At 41.4% G+C, this 23,119-nt stretch overlaps 1 protein-coding gene and 1 long non-coding RNA gene across 4 annotated transcripts in view; one reads left to right on the plus strand and one right to left on the minus strand.

Annotated features, from left to right (window-relative positions):
• Window positions 1-23,119, plus strand: part of SPRED2 (sprouty related EVH1 domain containing 2) — a 136,098-nt gene that overhangs the window by 91,864 nt on the left and 21,115 nt on the right. For all 3 annotated transcript variants that reach the window (XM_037736167.1, XM_017522127.2, XM_017522128.2), the window contains 3 exons: window positions 2,359-2,536; window positions 10,649-10,817; window positions 12,857-12,921. In XM_037736167.1, the coding sequence (XP_037592095.1) occupies window positions 2,359-2,536; window positions 10,649-10,817; window positions 12,857-12,921 (412 nt within the window). The remainder of the gene's footprint in view (window positions 1-2,358; window positions 2,537-10,648; window positions 10,818-12,856; window positions 12,922-23,119) is intronic.
• The window catches only part of LOC119470131, a 22,073-nt gene continuing 11,699 nt past the window's right edge, over window positions 12,746-23,119 (minus strand). Inside the window, exon 2 of the long non-coding RNA XR_005199007.1 lies at window positions 12,746-12,956. This is a non-coding gene — a long non-coding RNA (uncharacterized LOC119470131). The remainder of the gene's footprint in view (window positions 12,957-23,119) is intronic.

Here is a 23,119-nt window from a genome sequence, read left to right on the forward strand (position 1 = left end):
TGAGCTGAGAGCATACAACTGTGCTCCAGCCTGGGTGACAGAGCAAGACTCTGTCTTAAAAAAAAAAAACAAATGTGGAATGTGATGGAATGTTGGGTAGAGAATTAGTTGAGGATGTGGGGTTTGGGGGACAGGGCAAAAGTGGTCAGAAAAATAGATTGTTGGCCCCAACAGGGCAAAGAATTATTGGAGTCTGGAGGAAGGGAGCTGCAAAGTTAGGAGTGGTCAGAGAGCAGGATGCTTACAATTGAGTTATGGAGGTAGTGTAGTTATCAGTAATGACAAGATCCACGGTTGACCTGGGCATGAATGGCTCAAGTAGGTTGTAAGACAAGGGCATTGGAGAGAAAGAGGCCCAGAACCTGAGAGGCCAGGGAATTGGAGGGATCCTCAGCATCAATAATGAAATAATCAAGAATCGTGGCAGGGATCATGGTGGAGAGATGGAGGGACAGTGAGCCTAGTTGCTGAAGTCTTCAAGGAATGAAGGGAAGTGAGTCTGTAGAAGGCTGAAGAAGGGTTGTCGGGGGCATGGTCAGGGTGTGAGCTTCAGAAGCACTGAAGGGAGGCTGAATAGTCTGCAGCAGTGGCAGTTACCATACCCACAGGTAGGCCCGGCATGGTGCAGTGGGGAGGCAGAAAACAGCCCAGGGAGAATGGGCCACAGAGGCCCAGTTGAGAGTGCGTTTTCATTTAGGTTAGGAAAGGGAAAGGAACTTATATGAGGTACCTAGAGCATCAAATTCATAGAGACAAAGTAGAGTGGTGGGTGCCAGGGGCGGAGGGGTTGGAGAAGGGAGAGTCAGTGTTTTTTATGGGAACAGAGTTTCAGTTTGGGATGATGCAAAGTTCTAGAGGTAGATGGTTGCCCAACAATGTGGGTGCAATTAATGCCACGGAGCTTGTACACTTAAAAATGGTTAAAACGGGAAATTTTACACCATTAGTATTTTACAACAATGAAAAAAAATGAATGATTAGAAGAGGGGATGAGGAAGTAAAGGAAACGGGAGACCTTGGGTTTGGGGCACCAAGGGAGGTGAGTTGGGTGACAGTGGAGGGTGAGCCGTAGGGGGTCATGGAAAATCTGGTGGCTTTGCCTTTAGTGGTGAGTGAAGTGAGCAGGGATATGGGGCACAGGGACTGCCTCCATGCCTCTGGCCAATTGAGGGGCCAGGTTCTGAGTGCCCGCGGGCATCTTTCCTGAGGCCCAGGGAACGGGGGGATGGCAGTTCTTTGTTACTCTGCAGCTTTGTTTCCCAAGAATCTGCCACAGCGCCTGGCATATACAAGATGCGAATATATGATTGAATGAGTAAAAATGAATTCTATCCAAAGAAAGAAAACAGCAAGTGATAATATAATGGCCTTGCTGAAAATCCAAATAAATTTCCCCAAAAGTGATGAAGAATGAAAAGAAGCTGGAGTTGGTCTCTGGGGAAGAAAGAGGATTTTTGGCAAATGTGCAAAAGAACTTATTGTGAAATTGAGGTTTTAGACTGTAAAAAATAAAATCATAAACAGAAGGCTACAAATGTGTAAAGGGTTATTAGAATTGGAATATTTTCCTACCTAGATACATGATTTCATGGTGAATTTATGATTTAGAAGTAGATTATCCTATTTTATGCTAAATAAGATTCTTGGCTTTATAAAATGTTAAAATTTGGTCATTCATTTTCAACTAATTTTAAAGGGTTGAAACCATAATACCCTCTTAATAGGTTTGTAGGCCAGGTACAGTGGCTCATGCCTGTAATCCCAGCACTTTGGGAGGCCAAGGTGGGTGGATCACCTCACATCAGGAGTTCAAGACCAGCCTGGCCAATGTGGTGAAACCCCATCTCTACTAAAAATACAAAAAATAAGCCGTGCATGGTGGCGGGTGGCTGTAATCCCAGCTACTTGGAAGGCTGAGTCAGGAGAATTGCTTGAACCCAGGAGGTGGAGGTCACAGTGAGCTGAGGTCGCTCCAATGCACTCCAGCCAGGGCAACAAGAGCAAAGCTCCATCAAAATAAATACATAAACAACAACAACCCAAAATAGGTTTGTGTCTTTCCAACCTAAAAATACTAAACTACAGAGATCAACTCATTTATCAGTACTTATACCTAGAAACTAGAGAATATTGTGCCTATGTACATCTTTAGATCACAAGTAATTTTTAATTACTAGGTATCTTTTTTTAAATGTACTTTTATATTGAGTTTAAGTGTTTTGTTTTTTCCCTAGAAGTTGAGATGGGTTGTTTTTTAAGGTTGCTGCCAGGCATAGATTTTTTTTCAATAAGTCCAAAAAAGTGCTGCAACTACCAGACCATTGTCATGCCCCATTCTTCTTGTTGTTGTCGTTTTAGTGACAGCTATATTGTGCGTGTCAAGGCTGTGGTTATGACCAGAGATGACTCCAGCGGGGGATGGTTCCCACAGGAAGGAGGCGGGATCAGTCGCGTCGGGGTCTGTAAGGTCATGCACCCCGAAGGCAATGGACGAAGCGGCTTTCTCATCCATGGTGAACGACAGAAAGACAAACTGGTAATGGCAGACATACAACACCTGGGTTAAATTTGTGACAACTGCTTTCTTTACGTTAGATCACAGTCCTCTGAACATATTTTTTTTCTTTCTCTCTCTGAATTCAAACTCTTGCAAAAGCTTCAAAAGTTAGAACCCTGGAGCTGGTGCCAAATTGCAAAATGTGACTGTTCCTTTCCAGCAAAGTCCCTTTTGACCACACACTTTATCTGAGATGCTTAGATGTGTATTTGGCTGTTTTATTTACATCTTTGATTAAGATGTCTATCATTGTAAAAAGATATTCAAAACGAAAGTGTACTCTTTTATTATTATGAATCACATTGTACTGAGCTGTGAAGTCAGAGTTTTAAAAATGTAGAGTTTATTCATGGAGCATGCTATTGAGGTTTGGATGGTGGCAGGTAAAATAAAAAGGCAAGATGTCATCTGACATTAGGCTACTTAAAAATAAATGTTTATCCAGAAGATGCTGTAGCTTTTATTTCATGCCCTTATGAATAAAAAAAAAAGAAAAGTAACAAAAGGAAAAAGAAAGTAACAAAAAGCGGTGGTGTCATACTTAGGTTTTTGTTTTTGTTTTTTTTTTGTTTTTTGAGACGGAGTCTCTCTCTGTCGCCCAGGCTGGAGTGCAGTGGTGTGATCTTGGCTTACTGCAACCTCTGCCTCCTGGGTTCAAGCGATTCTCCTGCCTCAGCCACCCAAGTAGCTGGGACTGCAGGTGCATGCCACTTCACCCAGCCACTTTTTGTATTTTTAGTAGAGACAGGGTTTCACCATGTTGGCCAGGCTGATCTAGAACTCCTGACCTCAAGTGATCTGCCCACCTCAGCCTCCCAAGGTGCTGGGATTATAGGCGTGAGCTGCCGCACCGGCCCATAATTATGTAAATAATTATCCATGCTTATAGAGAAATACTTTGGAGATTAATCATCCTCTCTCAAGGTTGGGGGATTGATACTTCATAATATACAGTCTCATGGAGGAATTCAAATGATCAGTTCTATGTTATGAAGGAAGCCATGATAGAAAGGAAAATAGAATATCCAAATCTATTTTAAATTCATGGCCCTAAACATGGAAGAACACTACTTCTATCTGTATTTGATCATGGAGTGTATACCCAGAAGCCAAAAGATGATTCAGAATGTGCAGGATTGTGCAAGATTCCACAGAGAAAATATGAAGACACCAGAGGAATATGTCAGTGTTACATTTGAGACCCTTTACAGCAGCATCTGTTGGGTTTTATGTGTTAAGTGTACAAATTTAATCTTCTTTTGCAAGCACTTCTCATAGTTTAAAAAATTCACAAAATAGATAGAATAATTTGTAAATGTTACATATGGGTTAATAGAAGTGTTATTTTCACATTTGATTTCATTTCTGAAAATTTAAAGGGAGAAGATAGCTAATTTTAAGAAGCATTTATTTAGGAAATACCCTATATAATAGCCAAATAATGAAAACATTCTTATTTATAACATGTTTGCAATAAAAGGCAATGAAACTACTTTACCAATAGAAAGTAAAATGACTGCCATTTATCTAGCATTTGCCATATACTACATACAACCCAGCCCTTCGGTCAGATCTATCATTGTATCCTTACAGCAGCTTGTATAATTGTAATTGAAAAAATTATGATTCAGAAAGATTCCTTGTTCTCGGTGGTCTGTTTTGGGGGGCCTGGAACCAGTATTTGATTCTCTTGTCACTCTGACCCCAAAACTGAACAACCACCCTTAGCCCTTTGATGTAACGTTCCCGCTTTGTACTTTTTTTTTTTTTTTTTTTTTTTTTTTTAAGATCTCACTTTGTTGCGCAGACTGGCCTCCAATTCCTGGGCTTCAAATGGTCCTCCCACCTCATCCTCCAGAGTAGTTGGGACTACAGACACATGCCACTGTGCCCAGCCATGTTTTAAAACAGTTGTATATCTCATTTATTTTGCCTCAACATTCTGTTTCAAGATTATCATAAAACAGCATTGCCCTAACATTCTCATAAGAAATTTTCCGTGTTGCTGATATCAGTTTGATGTCTCATTATTTGACCGCCTCCTTAGTGTCAATTATTAAGGTTCTTCCCCTCACCCAAGTGTTAGGAATACACCTATGTGAATTTTCCACATTTATTATATTTTTGGAATAATTTAGGGGGGTCATATTTTTATGACTTTTGATACATGTGCAAGGAGCTACTGTCAGTATTAGAATTTCCTTTAGCACATTGAATGATATAAAATATATAATATATGTATATAAAATATACATATAAAGTCTTATTGCTTACTAATGAGATAAAATGTTTTTCTGTTTGTTAAACAGTTGTAAGTGTGAATTATCTGTTGGTATCCTTTGTATATTTGCCTATTGGGGCCTTATTTTCCTCCTTGATGTGTATGCCCTCTTGAATAATAAAGATCTGAATCTCCATCTGTCATATTTGCTGCAAGTATATTTTTATAATCTCTTGCTTGCCCTTTTAGTTATTTTATATATATAAATATATATATATAAATTTTTTTCCACTTCTCTGGCCTTTTTGTTTTTAGGGTTATTTTGTGTTTTACCAGATTGTCTCATCTGAAGGGTCATGTTTTTAGAGCTACTTTTTCCTCGTATTTCTGTGGTTTGTCATAGAATACTTCATCCTAAATAGGCCTTTTAGCTTGTCTAATCCAGTCACTGATAATGTCTTACCAGGGACTTGCATAGTAAACTTTTACCATTTGTTCCAAGTCCTTTAAAAGTAAATAACCTCAGTTAAATTCCTGCAACATCCTGAAAGAGGAAGTTATTACTATTTTCCACATTGTAGTGGGGAAACTCAATGCTCTAAGAAGTAAGCCACGTCCTTGGCATGGGACGGGTAATGTTACCAGCAGAGCCAGGGTTGGGGCCCATTTCTTTGCAAAACCAAAGCCTGTCCCTTCACACTAACCCTGCAAACTACTAGGGCAGAGCAGTCTTCTATCCACCCCTGCTGAGTCGTGGACCAACTTCTGTTGTTTGTTGATAGTACACGGATTGTGCTGTCCTAAAAGTGTGCCCATCTCCTCCCCTATCATGTTTCTCCATCTTCCCACCCCTTTTCCTGTCCCCTTTACATTCCTGGACTCCACACTTGTGGGCTTTCATGTTCACTAGTATGTAAATCATACACCCATATATCCAATTATATTTCTCTATCTTTCCAACCCTCACCTTGCCTGTTTCACGCTCTGGGAAATTCTGGATTCCTATACTGAGTGGTACTTAACCCCTCCACTTACCCATACCCAGCACACACACACACATACACGTGCACACATTCTCCCTCCCTCCCCCAACCCCCCTTCCCTTCTCACTTCCTCTTTCCCTCTTCCTCTCCCTCTCCCTCTCCTCCTCTCTCCTTAGAGCTATGATAACCCTTCCTTTGGGCCCCTCAAGCTTCTCTAATGCAATGCTAGTGCCCACTGGAGACTATGCCCCCACAGGGGAGCTCTGCAAATGTGGTGAGTTATTGAGGGAACCCTCCCCAAAAGGTGGAATGGCAAAGAAAAGATGAAGATCATTTTTAGGATATATTAGGTGGATGGTATCAGAGTTCCCAGTATTCCAACTAGGGCATGAAGTGCTCTTTCTGATAGAAACAGTGTTGTCAGTTTTTACACTGTAGTGCAGGTCTAGAATTCAGCACATTGTGGGCATTTGTTTAGTTACATATTGAGGGCTGTGAACCCAACTGCCATTGTTTCTATGGGGAAAAGTCTCTGTTCCAGACACCCATTCACAAGTAGTTATTCACATAATTTTTTGGTAAGCTGGGGACAGTCAAGCCTGAGAAATTATATGTAAATTAAAATTTTCTGAGTTGAATCTCATTTTAGATGGATTAGAGGAGTTTACTCCTTAAATAAATCTTGTGAGAAACCTCTTAATGGAGACTAACCACAAAATCTAAGAGGTTGATCACTCCAGTCTTTGCCCATGTGTAGGTCAGTGAGCATTCTCACATAACATTTGGTGGGAATTTGAGCTGGCAAAGCTCTTTGAAAAGCAATTTGGCAGGATTTTAATTTTAAATGTGCATATCTTTTTACCTAGTGACTCACGTCTAGAACATTATCCTTTAGAAAAAGACTTAAACATACAGATTTATGGACAGCAACGGTTCTTAAACTCTTTTGGTCTTAGGATCACTTTACACTCCAAAATTTTATTCAGGACAGCAAAGAGCTTTTGGTTTGGTGAGTTACAGCTACTTAAAACTTACCATATTAGAAATTAAAATGGAAAAAAATTTTAAACTCTTTAACAATGTTGTCAATATAAATGGCATTTTTATGGCAAATAACTGTATAACTTTTCCAGAACAAAAGTAATTACGAGAAGAATGGTATTGCTTCATGTTTTTGGAGAGCTCATTAATATCTGGCTTTCCAGAAAATAGCTGGGTTCTGGTATCTGTTCCTATTTTAACCTGTAATATATTATTTTAATCTGTAGTTCATTATTTTAGTTGAAGTATATAAAGAAAATTCAGCTCCTCACTGAGGAGGGGAGTGGGTAAGGGGAGAAATCTTTTAATAGCCTTTTCAGACAATTTTAGATATTATTCTTTGATACTACACTAAAACTCAACCCAGAGTGGTTTCTTAAATGTGGAATCTGAAACCTATCAATGCACCATTCATACTCTGTTACATTACAACCCACTGGTTTATCTTTCACTTTCAATAGATCTTTTACCCATCCCTGATTTTGTAACGTCATGCATTGGTCACCTGAAAAATAATGCTCCACTGAGTTAAGCAGGTGTTCCACATGTTGATACATTTTATTCTATAATGTCAAAAAACAACATTTCTTAGTATTGCCACTGACTATCAAAAACTACATTTCTTAATATTGCCACTGACTTGTTAATATAAAAAAAAAACTACATTTCTTTTTTGTTTTGGGGGGTTTTTTTGAGATGGAGTTTCGCCCTTGTCCCCTAGACTGGAGTAGAACGGTGCGATCTCAGCTCACTGCAACCTCTGCCTCCTGAGTTCAAGCGATTCTCCTTCCTCAGCCTCCTGAGTAGACAGCATTACAGGTGCCTGTCACCATGTGTGGCTAATTTTTGTATTTTTGGCAGAGACAGGGGTTCACCATGTTGGCCAGGCTATTCTCGAACTCCTGATCTCAGGTGATCTGCCCACCTTGGCCTCCCTAAGTTTTGGGATTACAGGCATGAGCCACCTCATCCGGCCTCAAAAAACTGCACATCTTAATATTGCCACTGACTCATTAGAAAAGTCTTTAAGTACGAGGAAGCTGTCTAGAGTTCTAATTTATACTTGAAATATATAAGGATATAAATTGCAGCATTGTCTTCAAGGTGACAGTTCTCATTGTTATAAATGCCTGTTGGTATGGAGAATGGTTGAATAAATCTAATACAACCACATGGAGGAATTAAACAGTTATTTTTACTCTCGTGGATCTCTATGACATATTTTTAAGGAAAATAAAAAGCAAGTTGAAAAACACCTTATAGGTGTGGCTACGTTTAAACGCAGTTACACTTACACACAAACTTATGTGTGTTTATATAAAGAAGCCACAAAATGGAAACTGGGATTGTGACCACTCTACTGACAGTGGGGAACTCGACACAGAGATGTTGATGGTGGAGGGTGAGTGAGTGGGAATGGAGTCTTCATGTCTTCATCTAATACTTAAATCTTTCACAACATGTATTTCTTGTGTAGTTTTTTTAAGTCTCCAACAAGAATATAATCACTTTTTTTCTCCTTATGCATCTTATTTAAACAGGTATTTTTTAAAACCTTTCTCAAGTTTTAAGTTAGTATCTAATTGTGTGTGTGCCAAAACTTCACCAGAGAGTTTATATCTGTTGGGAAGATTGAAGCATCTAAACTTTTTCATTTTTGTCTTTACACTTAGATACATATGATACTCTTTTGCTCCAGAAGACATAAAGAGATGGTATCTGATCCCCCCCCTACTTAATTTAGGTGACTGAACTTATTTTACTTAAACTTGTGTAAGAATATATAGCTTTGGAATAATTTCAAAGTTGGAAAATGTCAACCAAAGACTTAATTTTTTCACCCCAAAAATATGGAGAAACTAGGAGTCTTTGTTTTTATAATACAGAAAGTTTATTTTGAGACTTTGAATGGAGACTATTAAATTCTAAAATAGATAACATTTGTTAGTTAAATTCTTGATTATTTGGATTTTTCCGATTTGGAATGGGGCTGGGCTGACATTTAATCATTATGCTATTCTTAGGAGGAAATGGCCATAATAAGCAATTTAATCATAAATAGAATTATGGGAGGGGGCTGTTGTCCAATCTCAATACAATGTAATAGAGTTGACTGCTTGGAACTACTATTTGGTATACCAATTTGAATATTATTCTCATTTATTTATTAAATTAGGGAACATTCATTAGACAACCCTTAGTGTATTTTTCATTTGTCCTTTCTTTTTGTTGAGACAGGGTCTTACTCTGCCACCTGGGCTGGAGTGCAGCAGCGCACCTTCTCAGCTCACTGCAGCCTCAACCTCCCAGGCTTAAGCAATCCTCCCATCTCAGCCTTCTGAGTAGTGGGGACTATGGGCATGCGCCACCACACCCAGCTAATTTTTGTATTTTAGGTAGAGACAGGGTCCTGCCATGTTGCCCAGACTGGTCTCAAACTCCTGGGCTCAAGTGATCCTCTTGCCTCAGGCCCCCAGAAGTGTTAGGATTACAGGTGTAAGCCACTGCACAGCCTCCTTCATTTCTTTTTGCTTTAATCTATTCTTAGAATTTATACTTATTTAAAGATATTTTCTGACTTACATGTATGCTAATTTAGGCAAGCCTTTATTCTTGTCCTTCATTTAGTCTAAATAAGATCACATTGTGGCAAATGCAGATCTTTGCCAGAACAAGATTAGGGCTATTAAAACTTAGCAAAATCATGATGGTGTTTGCAATAAAGCCATAGGAATAAATATTGTAAGTAGTTTGAGTTTTTTAATGAATAAAGAACAAAGTTCACACTCAAATTATTGCAATGTTTCTTTTCTATAATAAATAAACTCTAATATCCCTATCAACTGTGCTAGACACAGAGGGAGTTATTTTATAATACATCTTGACTTTTTGTAGTCTAGTTAGAGGAATGAGACTAATATACATGAAACTGTTAGAGAATAATTTGAAATCAGTACTAAATTATGAAGCTGACAAGAAGGAAGTACACACAAAAATAAAACTTGTTGGGGAAGATATACTGGGCAATGAGTGTGACCCTGTTAGATTTCTCATTTATTCAGTGTTTTCAGAGCATGTTCTTGTTCTCATTGATAACATTAGTGTTCCTTCCATCTTAGAGATAAAAAGATCAATCTGCTTGTTATAACTCAGTAAAAGCCCGTTCTGAGACTAAATTGCTAGAAACTTGAAGGTGGTTCTGTTAATCCAAACATAAAGTTAATAGACCTAGATCAGGATGGCAGCAACTGAAATGGGATTGATATAAAAGATGTTGAAGGAAAAATGAAATGGGCCTGGTGATTAATAATACAGGGAATAGGCAGATGAGGCAAAGATGACCGCAGAGACGTTGAGCCAGAGAAAATGAGCCGAGAGGAATTGGCATTGCCAAAAGTTGGGAGAGGAGAAATTTTAGAGTAAAGTTAATTTTTCCACTTTTGGAATTTGGGGCATCAGGGGAGGGAAGCTAGACAGCCATCAATACAAAGACCCCCAACATGAAAGCAGTAATCTGGAATAAACACCCAAGACTTGGGCATCAGCTTAGTGCCCTGCCAGCCAGGGGCCAGAAGGAAGAGGAATGAGTGTGATGAAGAGAGCATGGTGAAGGAGTACAGCCAGGACAGTGGGGACCACCAAAGCCAAGGGGCAGGGAGCAGCAAAGATCAGATGGTCAGCAGCCAAGCAAAACCTTCTTTCCAGTTGGAAAGACTCACAGATACGCAAAGGCAGGGGACAGAGGGGTTTTGGTAGTTGCCACCAGTGATGGTTCCTAATTAGACTTCTAACCAGACTTCATCATGGCTGTTCCACTAGTAACCAGCCTGTGTTTCCATCCTTCAGGTGGTATTGGAATGCTATGTAAGAAAGGACTTGGTCTACACCAAAGCCAATCCAACGTTTCATCATTGGAAGGTCGATAATAGGAAGTTTGGACTTACTTTCCAAAGCCCTGCTGATGCCCGAGCCTTTGACAGGGGAGTAAGGAAAGCAATCGAAGACCTTATAGAAGGTATTGAACTTGTCGCTGCATTCTTAGTGGGACTATGGAAATGTTCCAAATTCTTTTTAATTTCAATAGTCTGCCATAATATATTTGTGGTTTATTTGCGGGAGGGTTTGGGGCCAGGTCAGTAGATGCCAAAACCTTTGGAACATCCAAGGAGAGTAATTAAAGTGACAATGCAGGGAAAAGGAGATGGATTTCAGAGTAAGGAGTAATCCCAATTGATTTCTAGACTCTCCTGTGAAAAAACAAAGAGGCAGGTTCTGGATTTCCATGTGCATGTATTTTTTACTGCTTTCACCTTGTCCTGACTATTGAAATGGCTCTGGTCTGGTCTGTCTGGCTCAGAAGTAGAGAACGGATTCTGGCTGGCCCAGAAGGCTCCTGGCCTACCCACTGTCCTCCTGTAATCAGAGGCCCAGGGTGTACGGCTGCCACTGAAAAGGAAAGGGATCTGAGACCTCTGGAGCCCTGGTTTGGTTTAGGCATTGGTCTATCGGTGAGTAGCAGGCATTGTGTTACATCTGATCATGGCCTGGAGGCAGTCCATGAGAACTTGGGCAGTCAGTTCTCATGGTGGGCTTGGCTAGAGTCCACAGATGCAAATGCAGAAATTCTCCACTGCAGCACCTGCAGATATCATGTTATTAAACATAGCTTTTACCTGTTTAGAGAAAAAGCACCTCCTATTTTATTGATAGACGTTCACATTGTGTCCATGACTTAATTGCACAACATGTCATTCTGCTACTTGTAATTTTTTTCTCTGTATATATGCTACCTAGCTTTTTCTTCCTATCAAATTTGAACATTGGTTGATTGGAGTAATTCAGAGTAGAGAGAATTTATGAAAGACCAATAGGAGTTGCACAGAACATAATATGGGACTGTTCTTTTTTCTCCTGTGGTCTCTCATTGGAAATTTAAATATTTCTCATCCTTTCTGAGCAATTCTTTTAATTTCAATTTTATGTAATAGCAAAATATTTTTTCTTTTTTTTTTTTGAGATGGAGTCTCACTCTGTCGCCCAGGCTGGAGTACAGTGGCACGATCTCAGCTGACTGCAACCTCCACCTCCCAGGTTCAAATGATTCTCAGGCCTCAGCTTCCCCAGTAGCTAGAATTACAGGCATGCACCACCACACCCAATTAATTTTTGTATTTTTAGTAGAGACAGGGTTTCACCATGTTGGCCAGGCTGACCTCGAACTTCTTTCTTTTGGCCTATTAAGTTGATCCATGCATTATTGTCTGCTCTACAGGGTGGTGGGGGGAAGTGGGGCAGTTGTACCTGATTCACATACTAGATTGAAGAAAAAGGTGAACAAGAAAATAAATTGAACTCTAAAGTCCAATTGGTTCCATGAGGGAATAAGGAAAGTTTTCCAACAAGAGCCTTAATTTCGACTTGGAAAAACAAAGCAAACTCAGTGATGCCTTGGTATTGCAAAAGAAAACCCCTTTGCACAGATGTGCCCTTAGAAGGGAGCCCACAGCTTAGGATTTAGAATAGAATATCTCAATTCAGAACTAGACACAACCAAACAAGCTATTGAGTTAAAACTCCTTCATTGGTAGGTGAAAAGACCAGAGGAGCTAAGTCCAGTTTGTACTTAGCAACTGCCTAAGTGAGATTGTGGCAGGTCTCACTTAGGGCTTCCCCATCTGGTGCTTTTCCCACTACACAGCTGGGACCTGAAGGTCACTACAGAGGCTGGACTTGATGCGTGCCCCTCAGAGGAGCGGTCAGGCTCTCCCCTCGCCTCCTCCACTGTGCCTCTCTGTGTGTTTATTCTCTATGGCCAGTGCAGAAGTTTGAGAGATTAATAGGGAACAACAGCAGGCAAAGTTAATTTAGGGAGCATCCTGGCAAGAACCAATTAAGAGTAAATTAAAAGCACTCAATTCCCAGGTAACTTGTTTCTGCTGGTAATTCACATGCAAAGTAATAGAATGTGGTTTTATTTAAATATCCTTTTTTTAAACGGTTGGATTTGATTTATCCTCTTAGGAAACACTTTTTATTACATTTTTGTCTTTTTAGGCTCAACAACATCATCTTCCACCATCCATAATGAAGCTGAGCTTGGTGATGATGACGTTTTTACAGTAAGTTTCCTTTTGTCCTTTGTTTTCCAGATTAGCTGTTCAATAATCAGAGAAAGGTTTTGTTTAAGGACATGAGGCACACTTTGCAGTGTGGCATTTGCTGTTGCTGTTTGGATGGCATCAGAGTGATCTTTGTCTTATTACTGTTTTTCTGGTCTGGGTTTGCCCCTGTTGCTCACACTACCGTGGTGTCATCTGCCACACAGCACAGCAATGTCAGCTCTCCCAGGTCTGTCCAAGGTTCTTTTAAAGTTTTCGCTCAGATTTCAGATGACCAGCTTCCCTGGGTTGCCCAAGTCTGTCCTGGTTTTAGCATAAAATGTCCCTTAACCTGGGAAACCTCAATCCCATGCAAACCCTGACAATTGGTCACCCTACTTGGAGTCTTCTGTAAACACACTTCCCTCCCTGGCATCAAGGGGAAACCAGCAGTATCTTTCCTGATGAGTAATTAAACATCTAATAAGAAAGGCCTGAAGGCTGAGTTAAGGTTAGACCCAAGTTGTGTTAAGGCAAGAAAAGGCTTAGCTGTGTTGACACAGCTCGAGTTAATGGGATGTAACTGGAAACAATGATTTCTCAGCTTGCTGCTTCAGTTAAATCTTGTGCTTCTAGAAGTTAATTAACAAATATATCATTGCCTGCCTGCTGTGTGCTTAGAGCAGCAAGTTACACTGGGCAGCATTTTCTTCCTTTTTTTTTTCCTGCAAAGATGGGGTTTTGCTGTGTTGCCCACGTTGGTCTTGAACTCCTGGGCTCAAGCAGTCCTCCCACTTCTGCCTCCCAAAGTGCTGGGATTACAGGTTTACAAGTGTGAGCCACCACATGCAGCCTGGATGGCACTTTCAAACTCTGGGCCTTTACCCACAATAAGAAATAAATGTATGTTGTGACCCAGGACACATGTCAGTAGATACCTAAACCAAATCATATTTCATCCTCTGCATTTTGATTTTTTTGTTTCATTTTCTTCCATTTTTTATTATAAAACTTTTCAAACACACAAAAATGTAAAGAATAGTTCAGCGAATGCCTGCATACCCTACACCTAACATTCAGCAGTTGAACATTTGGGCACAGTTGCTTGATCTGTGCAAGTATGTGTGCTTATACACAAACAAATATTTTTGTTGTTGATCCATTTGAAAGTAAGTCACCTCTCATACTTTAGCATGTATCTCCTTAAGTTCACAAAAGAATTTCAGGGCAGTGAGACTACTCTGTATGTTACTGTAATGGCAGATGCATGTCATTCTGCATTTGTCCAAATCGACAGAATGTATGACACCTGAATCCTGATGTAAACCCTAGCCTTTGGGTGACAGTGATGTGTCAGCGTATTTCATCGATTGTCACAAATGTACCACCGTGGTGGGGATGTTGATAGTAGAGGACTGTGCATGTGTGGGGATAGAGGAAATCTCTACTTTCCACTCAGTTTTGCTGTGAAACTAAAACTACTCCAAAAAATAAAGTCTAATAAAAATAATTTTTAAAAGAAATAAGGCATTTTCCTGCATAAACACACCACAATGACTATCCCTTAGAAAATTAATAAGAATTTCATAATATCATCTAATATTCACTTCATAGTTCCCCAGTTGTCCCAGGAGTGAGTGACTTGTGTAAGCTAGTTTTAATATATTGGGTGCAACCCATTATACTTGTTTCCCATTGCACTCATGGTTTGCAACTGGTGATTTGAAAAACCATTACTTTGGGAATACAAAGATATGTAAGCCATGGCTCCAACCCTCAAAGAGTTGGAGATCACAAGGTGGTTTGCAGAAATGAGGTTGGCCCATGAGAGGCTTACAGACTGTGAAAAGTAGTCTGGTTGAGAGATGAGGGAGAGACATGGGGTCAAAGAAGTCCTCGCCGGGGGCAAGGCTGGACTGAACTTCTCAGTTGCATTTGAATGGGGCTTAGGAAGGGGCTTCGAGACCTGGGAGCCATAGGGGCAATTGTGGAAGCAGGGGTGTGCGTGGTGCGTAGCCTGAGCACTGCTGACCCAACCTGACTTGAACAAGAGTGTGCAGAGGGGGTTTCAGGAAATGAACTCAGTTCTTCCTCCTTGGATTGGCTGGTGTGATGTGGCTCCAAACAGGCTTCCTATAGTGCTCCGAGCAGATCCTCTCAACAGTTGTCATGTTGCTTACATCTGTTCCTTTGTCACGTTTTGAGAGACAAACAACAGCAGGCGGGTTAAAAGGTGGCTTCCTGTGCTCCAGAGCAAACCTGTCATTCGCAGCTGCTTCCCAGCTACCTGCCAGAAGTGATTTATAGAATCAGGAGAGGGCGAAAGGGAAAGGGATGATGGAAGCCAGCATCCCTCCTGGTTTTGTCCTTTAATCCACAGGGATCCATGTGCTACTCTAGGCTAACACCAAATGCCTGGAAGGAAGTTCAGAAGCAGCCCTGCTGCTTCTAGGCACTTGCAAACTCATTGGAGAAAGAGCACTGCTTAATTTATGGTATTCCATGTAGGCTCTGGTGTATGTGATCAATTGCCTTCATTCCATTTATTTACAAACAAGGACCTACAGTACCTCCTTTCCCTAGAAAAGCCCAGTCATTAGGCTATTGACTCTTAGAAACACACTCCATGGGAAAATGGTCATCGAGGCTTACAAACAAGGTCCTCATTCATTTATGAGCTCCATGCCTTCAGATTTTCTGTCCTGAGATAATGAAATGTCTGGAATCTGGAGCAGGGACATGAGACTGCTTTCACTCTCATGTAGTCTGCCCCACAGCTTCCCAAAGTGTGGTTGTATTCTAAAACTTACTGGTAAGACAGATATTTAGAACTTGGAACTCATTTATCATAATAAGGATATAAATGAGGATAAGACCCTCCTACAACGTATGATGGATCAGAATGATAATTTTCTGAGGGAGCAGCATGTGTGTGGGAAAACCTTTAGTGTAACATGAGGAACCAGGTGTGTTGCTTTTCTGTTTCTGCTGCTGGAACCAGAGGTTTCCCTCTGTTTCAGGAAATTCCTGGGGGTGAGGAGGAAAACAGGATATTGATGCACAAGAGCATAAGCACTCCTTAATATTCTACATTAACAAAGCCCGGAGGAAGAGGTCCCCCCAGCTGCCCAGTGGGGTGGCTATTTGGACTTGGATGCTCCCAAACTGGTGGTCTCTGCTCACACTTTCCCAGCTCTCACGGTTATCCCTCAGGATGCCCAAACCATGTTTCATTCCTCAGAAGTAAATGCTCTGCGGCCTGTTGCCTGCACCACTGCCTCTTCAGTCTTCCCATGCCGCTCCTTTCCATCTCACTGACACCAGCTTGGTGCGTGATCACATCTTTCCTGCTGGAGTTTCCTTCTGAGTTTTCGGCATTTTTTGTTTTTTGTTTTTTTTTTTTCCTGAGACAGAGTCTTGCTCTGTCACCCAGACTGGAGTGCAGTGGCATGATCTCAGCTCACTGCAACCTCTGCCTCCTGGGGTCAAGCGATTCTCTGGCCTCAGCCTCCTGAGTAGCTGGGAGTACAGTTGCACACCACCATGCCCAGCTAATTTTTTGTATTTTTAGTAGAGACGGGGTTTCACCAAGATGGTCTCGATCTCCTGACCTCATGATCTGCCCGCCTCGGCCTACCAAAGTACTGCGATTACCGGTGTGAGCCACCGCGCCTGGCTGAGTTTTGGGCTTTTTATTCCCTTCGTGTTTTCTTATATTTCTCCTTAACCAATTATGATTGTTCTTTCTTTTTTAAAATCCGATAGCACTTGGTACTGTATTCCTCTCTTGTCACTTGAAAGCCTGCCCTTTCTGTTTTCCTTTCATAATTTATTTATGGACATATAAATCTTTACCTAATTAGATTATAGGCAAGTAATTCATCATAGTAGTCTCTACAATCCAGCAAAGCTTTGCTCTATAGATGCTCAATAAATGGGTAAAATGAAATGGGCTGGATGAATGGATAGATACAGTATATAATAATCATAGGTTTTCATATTATATTTGTTTGCCTATTGTTATCCTCGGGGACTATTTAAAGGTGGTAATTTTGAGGGATTCTTGGGTTTGTGTTGTTTCTTTTATCTGTGTCTCGGCTCAGTCCACAGTTAGGATCTGAGCCCACAGCGCCATCACTCATGATAAGCGTGCTCAGACATCTTCTTGCGCTCCTATCAAGTCTCTCCCTTGCAGCAGGGTCCCTTCTCAGCCCCTCTATTCCATGGGGGACCTCAATTGTAATGGCGAATCCAGTTGAGGACAAACACCTAAGAGCCAAGGGTGTACCTGGCATTAAATATGGGTACATCATAGCTTTCCCATGTCTGAACCATTTAGCACAAACTTACAAATTGAATAATGCAAAGAATATAAAACAACAAGAACAAAAAGTTTCAGCATTCTGTGTTGGAGAGTTTCTGGCATTGCTAAGAGTTAGCACACACTTGTCGGTGCCTCTTCTGGACAGCTTTTCTTTCACTCCAGAGCTGGGGAGACTTCAGGAGGCCCAGGTAAACTTGAGCTATGAAATATTTAGCTCTGTGGATAAGATGAGCTGGTTTGCTCACCAGCTTAGGACAGGCTTCCTCCCAGAGCCCTGCAGTTGGGGACTGGGTGAGGGGGTTTGGAGCTGGGCAAGGAGTTAATTGGGGATGGAGCATAGGAGTAGAGAAAAATTAGCTGATTGTAGAGAACTGGAGAGGCTTTAGGCTTTCCGATCATTTAATGAACAAATTTCTAAATTCTTGTGGGAAGGATTTGGTCCCTTAAAACCTGGTGGTTTATTTACTGCTGCAGAATTCTAAAATCATTTCTAAATTTTATTAGCATCTTCAGATGGACAAGGAGAATTTCTAAGTGATCTTAGGAGAATGAGGCTGCAACATATTTGTACTTGGAGAGCAGACTTATCTGGAGTCTGTATGGAGCGTTGTTACTTCAGCTGTCATTATGCTGAGTGGCCAAACGGTGGAACTGAATCTGGGGAATTAGGGAAATATTTGCTTTATAGGAAGATACTGGTGGGTGTATAAAATAGCCAAGTAATATAAAGCCCTCAAATAACATCTATATCTGAAAATCAGGAAACAAAACTATGACATTTTGAAAATGGAGAGAAATACCAGAAGAAAGAACCATACAAGAATTGAAAATGAATTTCTCTGGGGGTGAGAAGCTGAGATGGGGAGGGCTAAAATATGGGGCTACTGTTTGATTCATTAAACAGAATATATATATTGCTTTGATTTTTTAAAAAGAAAAGAATGAGAGGGGGTTTTCGTGGAAGGGTTGCCAAGAGAGAAGGAATGAGGAGAGACACCCAAGTTCCAACCATCCTGATTTCCCCCATCTGAGGGTTTAGATAGATTCCAGAGACTCAGCAGAGGTTGTATTCTATGGCCCTGGGCGCTCCTCAGTGACCGCCACTGGTTTCTTGTCCTCATGTTAGGAAATAGGACATCTACCCAGTAAATAATGGCACATTAAACTTAGGGTGTGATGAGAGTTAGCTGGAAGTGTTTGGCATGCTGCAAGGCAAGGGTAGCAGTAGCTGTACCAAGTGCTTAGAGTTACAGATCTTGCAATTGGAAGGGATTGTGAGTTCATCTGATCCAGCCTTCTTTCTAGCATTAAAGGAGGATTTGCCTCATTTTATAGACACAGTTGCAGAAGCAGCTCAGAGAGTCAGACGGGTGTCTTGCCTAAGATCTCACAGCTCGTTCATGGTTGCAGAGCAGCCAGCACTATCTCCAACCTTTCCAGTTCATCGCTGCTGTTTTTCTCTTCCTGGGCTAATAACTGTATAGTTGTTTGTTTGTTTGTTTGTTTGTTTGTTTGTTTGTTTTGATACAGAGTCTCATTCTCATCGCCCAGACTGGAGTGCAGTAGCGCAATCAAGGCTCACTGCAGCTTCAACTTCCTGGGCTCAGGTGATTCTCCCACTTCAGCTTCCCAAGTAAATGGGACTACAGGCGCACGCCACCACCACACCCAACTAATTTTTTGTATTTTTAATAGAGACAGGGTTTTGTCATGTTTCCCAGGCTGGTCTTATACTCTTGGGCTCAAGTGATTCAGCCATCTCAGCCTCCCAAAGTGCTGAGATTACAGGCCTGAGCCACCAGGCCTGGTAGCTTTTTTTCTTTTTTTACTTTATTTTGTTATTTTGTTAGATTCAGGGTGTATTATAGATACATGTGCAGGTTTGTTACATGTATGCATTGCATAATGGTGATGTTTGGGCTTCTAGTGAAACTGTTGCCCAAGTCCCCAAAATAACAATTCAAAGCATGACCATGGGAAGCCTACCATATATAAGATTTTTATTTTTCTTTCCCTCTTCTAAGTTTCTATTGCCACCAAAGTATTGTTTCTGGATTTGGGCAGCCCATCTCAACCAGGATTCCTAATAAAGCCCTGGCACCATCAGGCATCCATCATATATAATTAATTAACTTCTCTCCTGTGCACTTAGAATGATATCAACTGTATATCATTCTTTGCAGAATTGAGAAGACTCATTCAACATCATTTTGTGTGGCGTTTAATGCTTTCCCAGAATCCAGTTGAAAGGGGCTGGTATTTGGGTTATGTTTTTTGTTGTTGTTGTTTTGTTTTTGTTTTTTTGAGACAGAGTTTCAGTCTTGTCGCCCAGGCAGGAACACAGTGGCACAATCTCAGGTCACTGCAACCTCCGCCTCCCGGGGTTCAAGCGATTCTCCTGCCTCTGCCTCCTGAGTAGCTGGGATTACAGGTGCCCACCACCACACCCAGCTAATTTTTGTATTTTTGGTAGAGATGGGGTTTCACCATGTTGGCCAGGCTAGTCCTGAACTCCTGACCTCAGGCGATCCACCCACCTAGTCTCCCAAAGTGCAGGGATTACAGGTATGAGCCACCACTCCCGGCCAGGTTGTTTTGTATTTCATTATACCTTACTTCTTCAGGTAAGCAGTACTCCTCCTCTTAGGAAAACAATGCCCTGTTCTTTGCAGCAGCCTCAGCTTCTAGCCATGTTTTACCCCAGCTGGAAAGCTTGGCCCTTCCTCATGCCCTACACTTGAACCCTTGACCTCCTGTTTATTACAAGCTGCATTTTTTACTTTCTGGCTATTCAGAGCAGTTGTCTCTAATGACATCCCTGCCCCCTCCCATCCACCTCAGTTGTTGTCTAAGGCATGGATGGAACACATAGTTAAAACCAAAGGGCCAAGACAATGTTTTGCCCTAGATAGGCTTTTGGTGTTTGGAAGTTAAGCTTCTTTTCATTTGTAAGTGGAAAAATGAATTTGTTGAATTTTGTACTTATCAAGGTTTCATTTACAGAAGCAAAAGAGTACAGAATATAGCATCTTCCTTTTCTTGAAGAGTTTTTTTCTACCTACGCCATTCCCAACAAACATTAAAGCTGAAGGCAGATCTACCAGTTTTGTGACGAATGGGGTTCATTTACTGACTTTTTTTTTTTTGGAGACGGAGTTTCGCTCTTGTTACCCAGGCTGGAGTGCAATGGCGCGATCTCGGCTCACCGCAACCTCTGCCTCCTGGGTTCAAGCAATTCTCCTGCCTCAGCCTCCTGAGTAGCTGGGATTACAGGCACGCGCCACCATGCCCAGCTAATGTTTTGTATTTTTAGTAGAGACGGGGTTTCACCATGTTGACCAGGATGGTCTCGATCTCTTGACCTCGTGATCCACCCGCCTCGGCCTCCCAAAGTGCTGGGATTACAAGCATGAGCCACCGCGCTTGGCCATTTACTGACTTTCTAAGGAGTGTTGTCTTATAGGTGAGGTGGTGTATAATCCCTGTGTTTATGGAGTTTGGAGTCTGAAGAGAGGCCAACATTCTAAACTGGATTCTGCTTTTAGTTAGCTGCGCTTTGGACTCAAAACCTTTTGGGGATGGACATATTTCCTTTGAGTCTCCATTCACTGGCCCAAGAGGAGGGGAAGGAAAGGGACAGTGATGTGGAACCATTACTGTCCCTGGTACTTGGCACTGCACTCTGGTATACATGACTGCATTTGGTCCTCACCGCCACGCTGTGAGTACAGATCGACACTTCCATGTTTGCAGATAAAGCCACCACAGCTCAATGAGATGAAGTGACTTGTCCTCAGTTCTACATTCTGCTCTCCTGGAATGCAAGCCCATAAACGGCTTGCTGCCTTTCAGAGAAGCTTAAGCAAATGAAATATTTATCCAAATAAGTTTCAGCACATTTTATATTGTCAGTATATCAGATTCCTTGTATTGCAGAACAGCTGCCTAAATGATGTGCATTTAAACTGGTACATTGGCTTAAGACCTCAACCATCTCTTCGCTGGAGGCCTGTCCCTGCTTGAAAGCCCCAGTCTCATTTTAGAAGATCAGTTGATCAAAAATATTTTCTAGTGTCTTTACCTTTGGAATTAAGGGATTGAGGTATAAATTACTTCTGCAAAGTTGGTCTAGTGAAACTAATCTGTGGTGGTTGATTAAGAGAAGCAAAAATGTTTTGGGAGGACAGCCCTCCACGTTTTGGTTGACCCCAGGGAGCAGTGCATCCCATAACTACTGCTAATTGAGACCCAGCACAGGGTTGGGTATCAGAAGAAGGACTCAGAAGATGGATGGGGACTCTTTTATCTTCTAAATGACAGTAACTGTCAGGCTCACATTTTGCTGTAAGAAGAGGATCTTTTTATCAATGTGAAATACCTATAGCGGCTAAATGAATTAAATGTCTAAGGATCTAAATAAAAGCTTTGGAATGCTCTCAGTTTCAGGAAGCCCCAAGGCATTTTGCAAGGCCTGCCACTTGTGTCTTGCTTCATTTACATATATATCATCTCATCTTTTTAAGCTGTGGACAGTGAGATACTTTTATTTCCATTTTACTAATTCATACAGAGTATATATTCGTGGTTACCTGAAACCTAGCCTTCCTGCTCGCAACCCCTCAGTCCTTTAAGTGAAGCTCAACTCTAGGTTTATCAGAGTCCTTTTCTTTCATATCAAAATATCATCGAATTTTAAAATTTGGAGGCTGAGTGTGGTGGCTCACACCTGTAATCCCAGCACTTCGGGAGTCCAAGCGAGGCAGGAGGATTGCTTGAGGCCAGGAGCTTGAGACCAGCCTGGGCAACATACAGAGACCCTGTCCTGTCTCTACATAAAATTTTTTCCAGGCATGGTGATTTGCTCCTGTGGTCCCAGCTACTTAGGAGGCTGAGGTGGGAGGATCTCTTGAGCCTAAGAGGTCAAGGCTGCATTGAGCTGTGATTATACCACCGTACTCCAGCCTGGGCAACACAGGAAGACCCTAACTCAAAAAAAAAATTTTTTTTTTTAAGAAACAAAACTTTTTTTAAAAATTGTTTTTGTTGGCTCAGTGGCTCACGCCTATAATCCCAGCACTTTGGGAGGCCGAGGCGGGAAGACTGCTTGAGCCCAGGAGTTTGAGACCACCTAGGGCTATAGTGAGACCCCGTTTCTTTCTTTCTTTTTTTTTTTTTTAATTGTTTTTGTTGTTAATTTCACAATGAAAGAATCCTCTAGGTCCTAGAGAGAGGATAATGTCCTAAAGTCAAGGATAGAGTCAGAGTCATCTCTCCCCAGATCTCCTCCCCCCCTCCACCCAACCCCCCCAAGCCGACAGCAGCTGCCTTTTAAACTGCCTGCTAGCTGGGATTGTGAAAGAACACAAGTCTGGCCTACTTCCTGATCTGCTTGCCTCTTTGAAAGAGAACACCTGGAACCAATGTAGGCCCTCAAGACAGATGAGCCAGAGCTACCTGTTCCCAACGACCTGTTGACAAAATGGTAGACTTCCTGTTTGCCAAGGACTGGTCATAGGTTTCTCAGCCCTAGTAGACACTGCAGGGAAACTCTTGGAACTCATTCAGTTTCAGCCAGTAGCCTTCTGAGAGAGACACTCTCAGGCTGAGGTTAAGAAAGGAATGGATATATTTGGGAGTTGTAAATACTTATATATAAAATGGGAATCCCTTGCAAAAGGAAGAATATTGCCTTGGTTACATCAGCTATTGAGATATATTTTGGTGGTAAACTGCAGCAAAAATAATGCAAATGTGGTCCATAACTACTAGTTAGCTACCTTTAAAAATTCAAAATAGCAGCAGCATCTGCAGATAAGGCAGAAATTCTACTTAATCAAACTAAATTCTGTAGCTCTTTTTTTTTTGTTTTTTGTTTTTTGTGGTTTTTTTTTTTTT

This window comes from Cebus imitator, unplaced genomic scaffold (assembly GCF_001604975.1).
Source record: "Cebus imitator isolate Cc_AM_T3 unplaced genomic scaffold, Cebus_imitator-1.0 Scaffold23, whole genome shotgun sequence".
Classification (NCBI taxonomy): Eukaryota; Metazoa; Chordata; class Mammalia; order Primates; family Cebidae; genus Cebus; species Cebus imitator.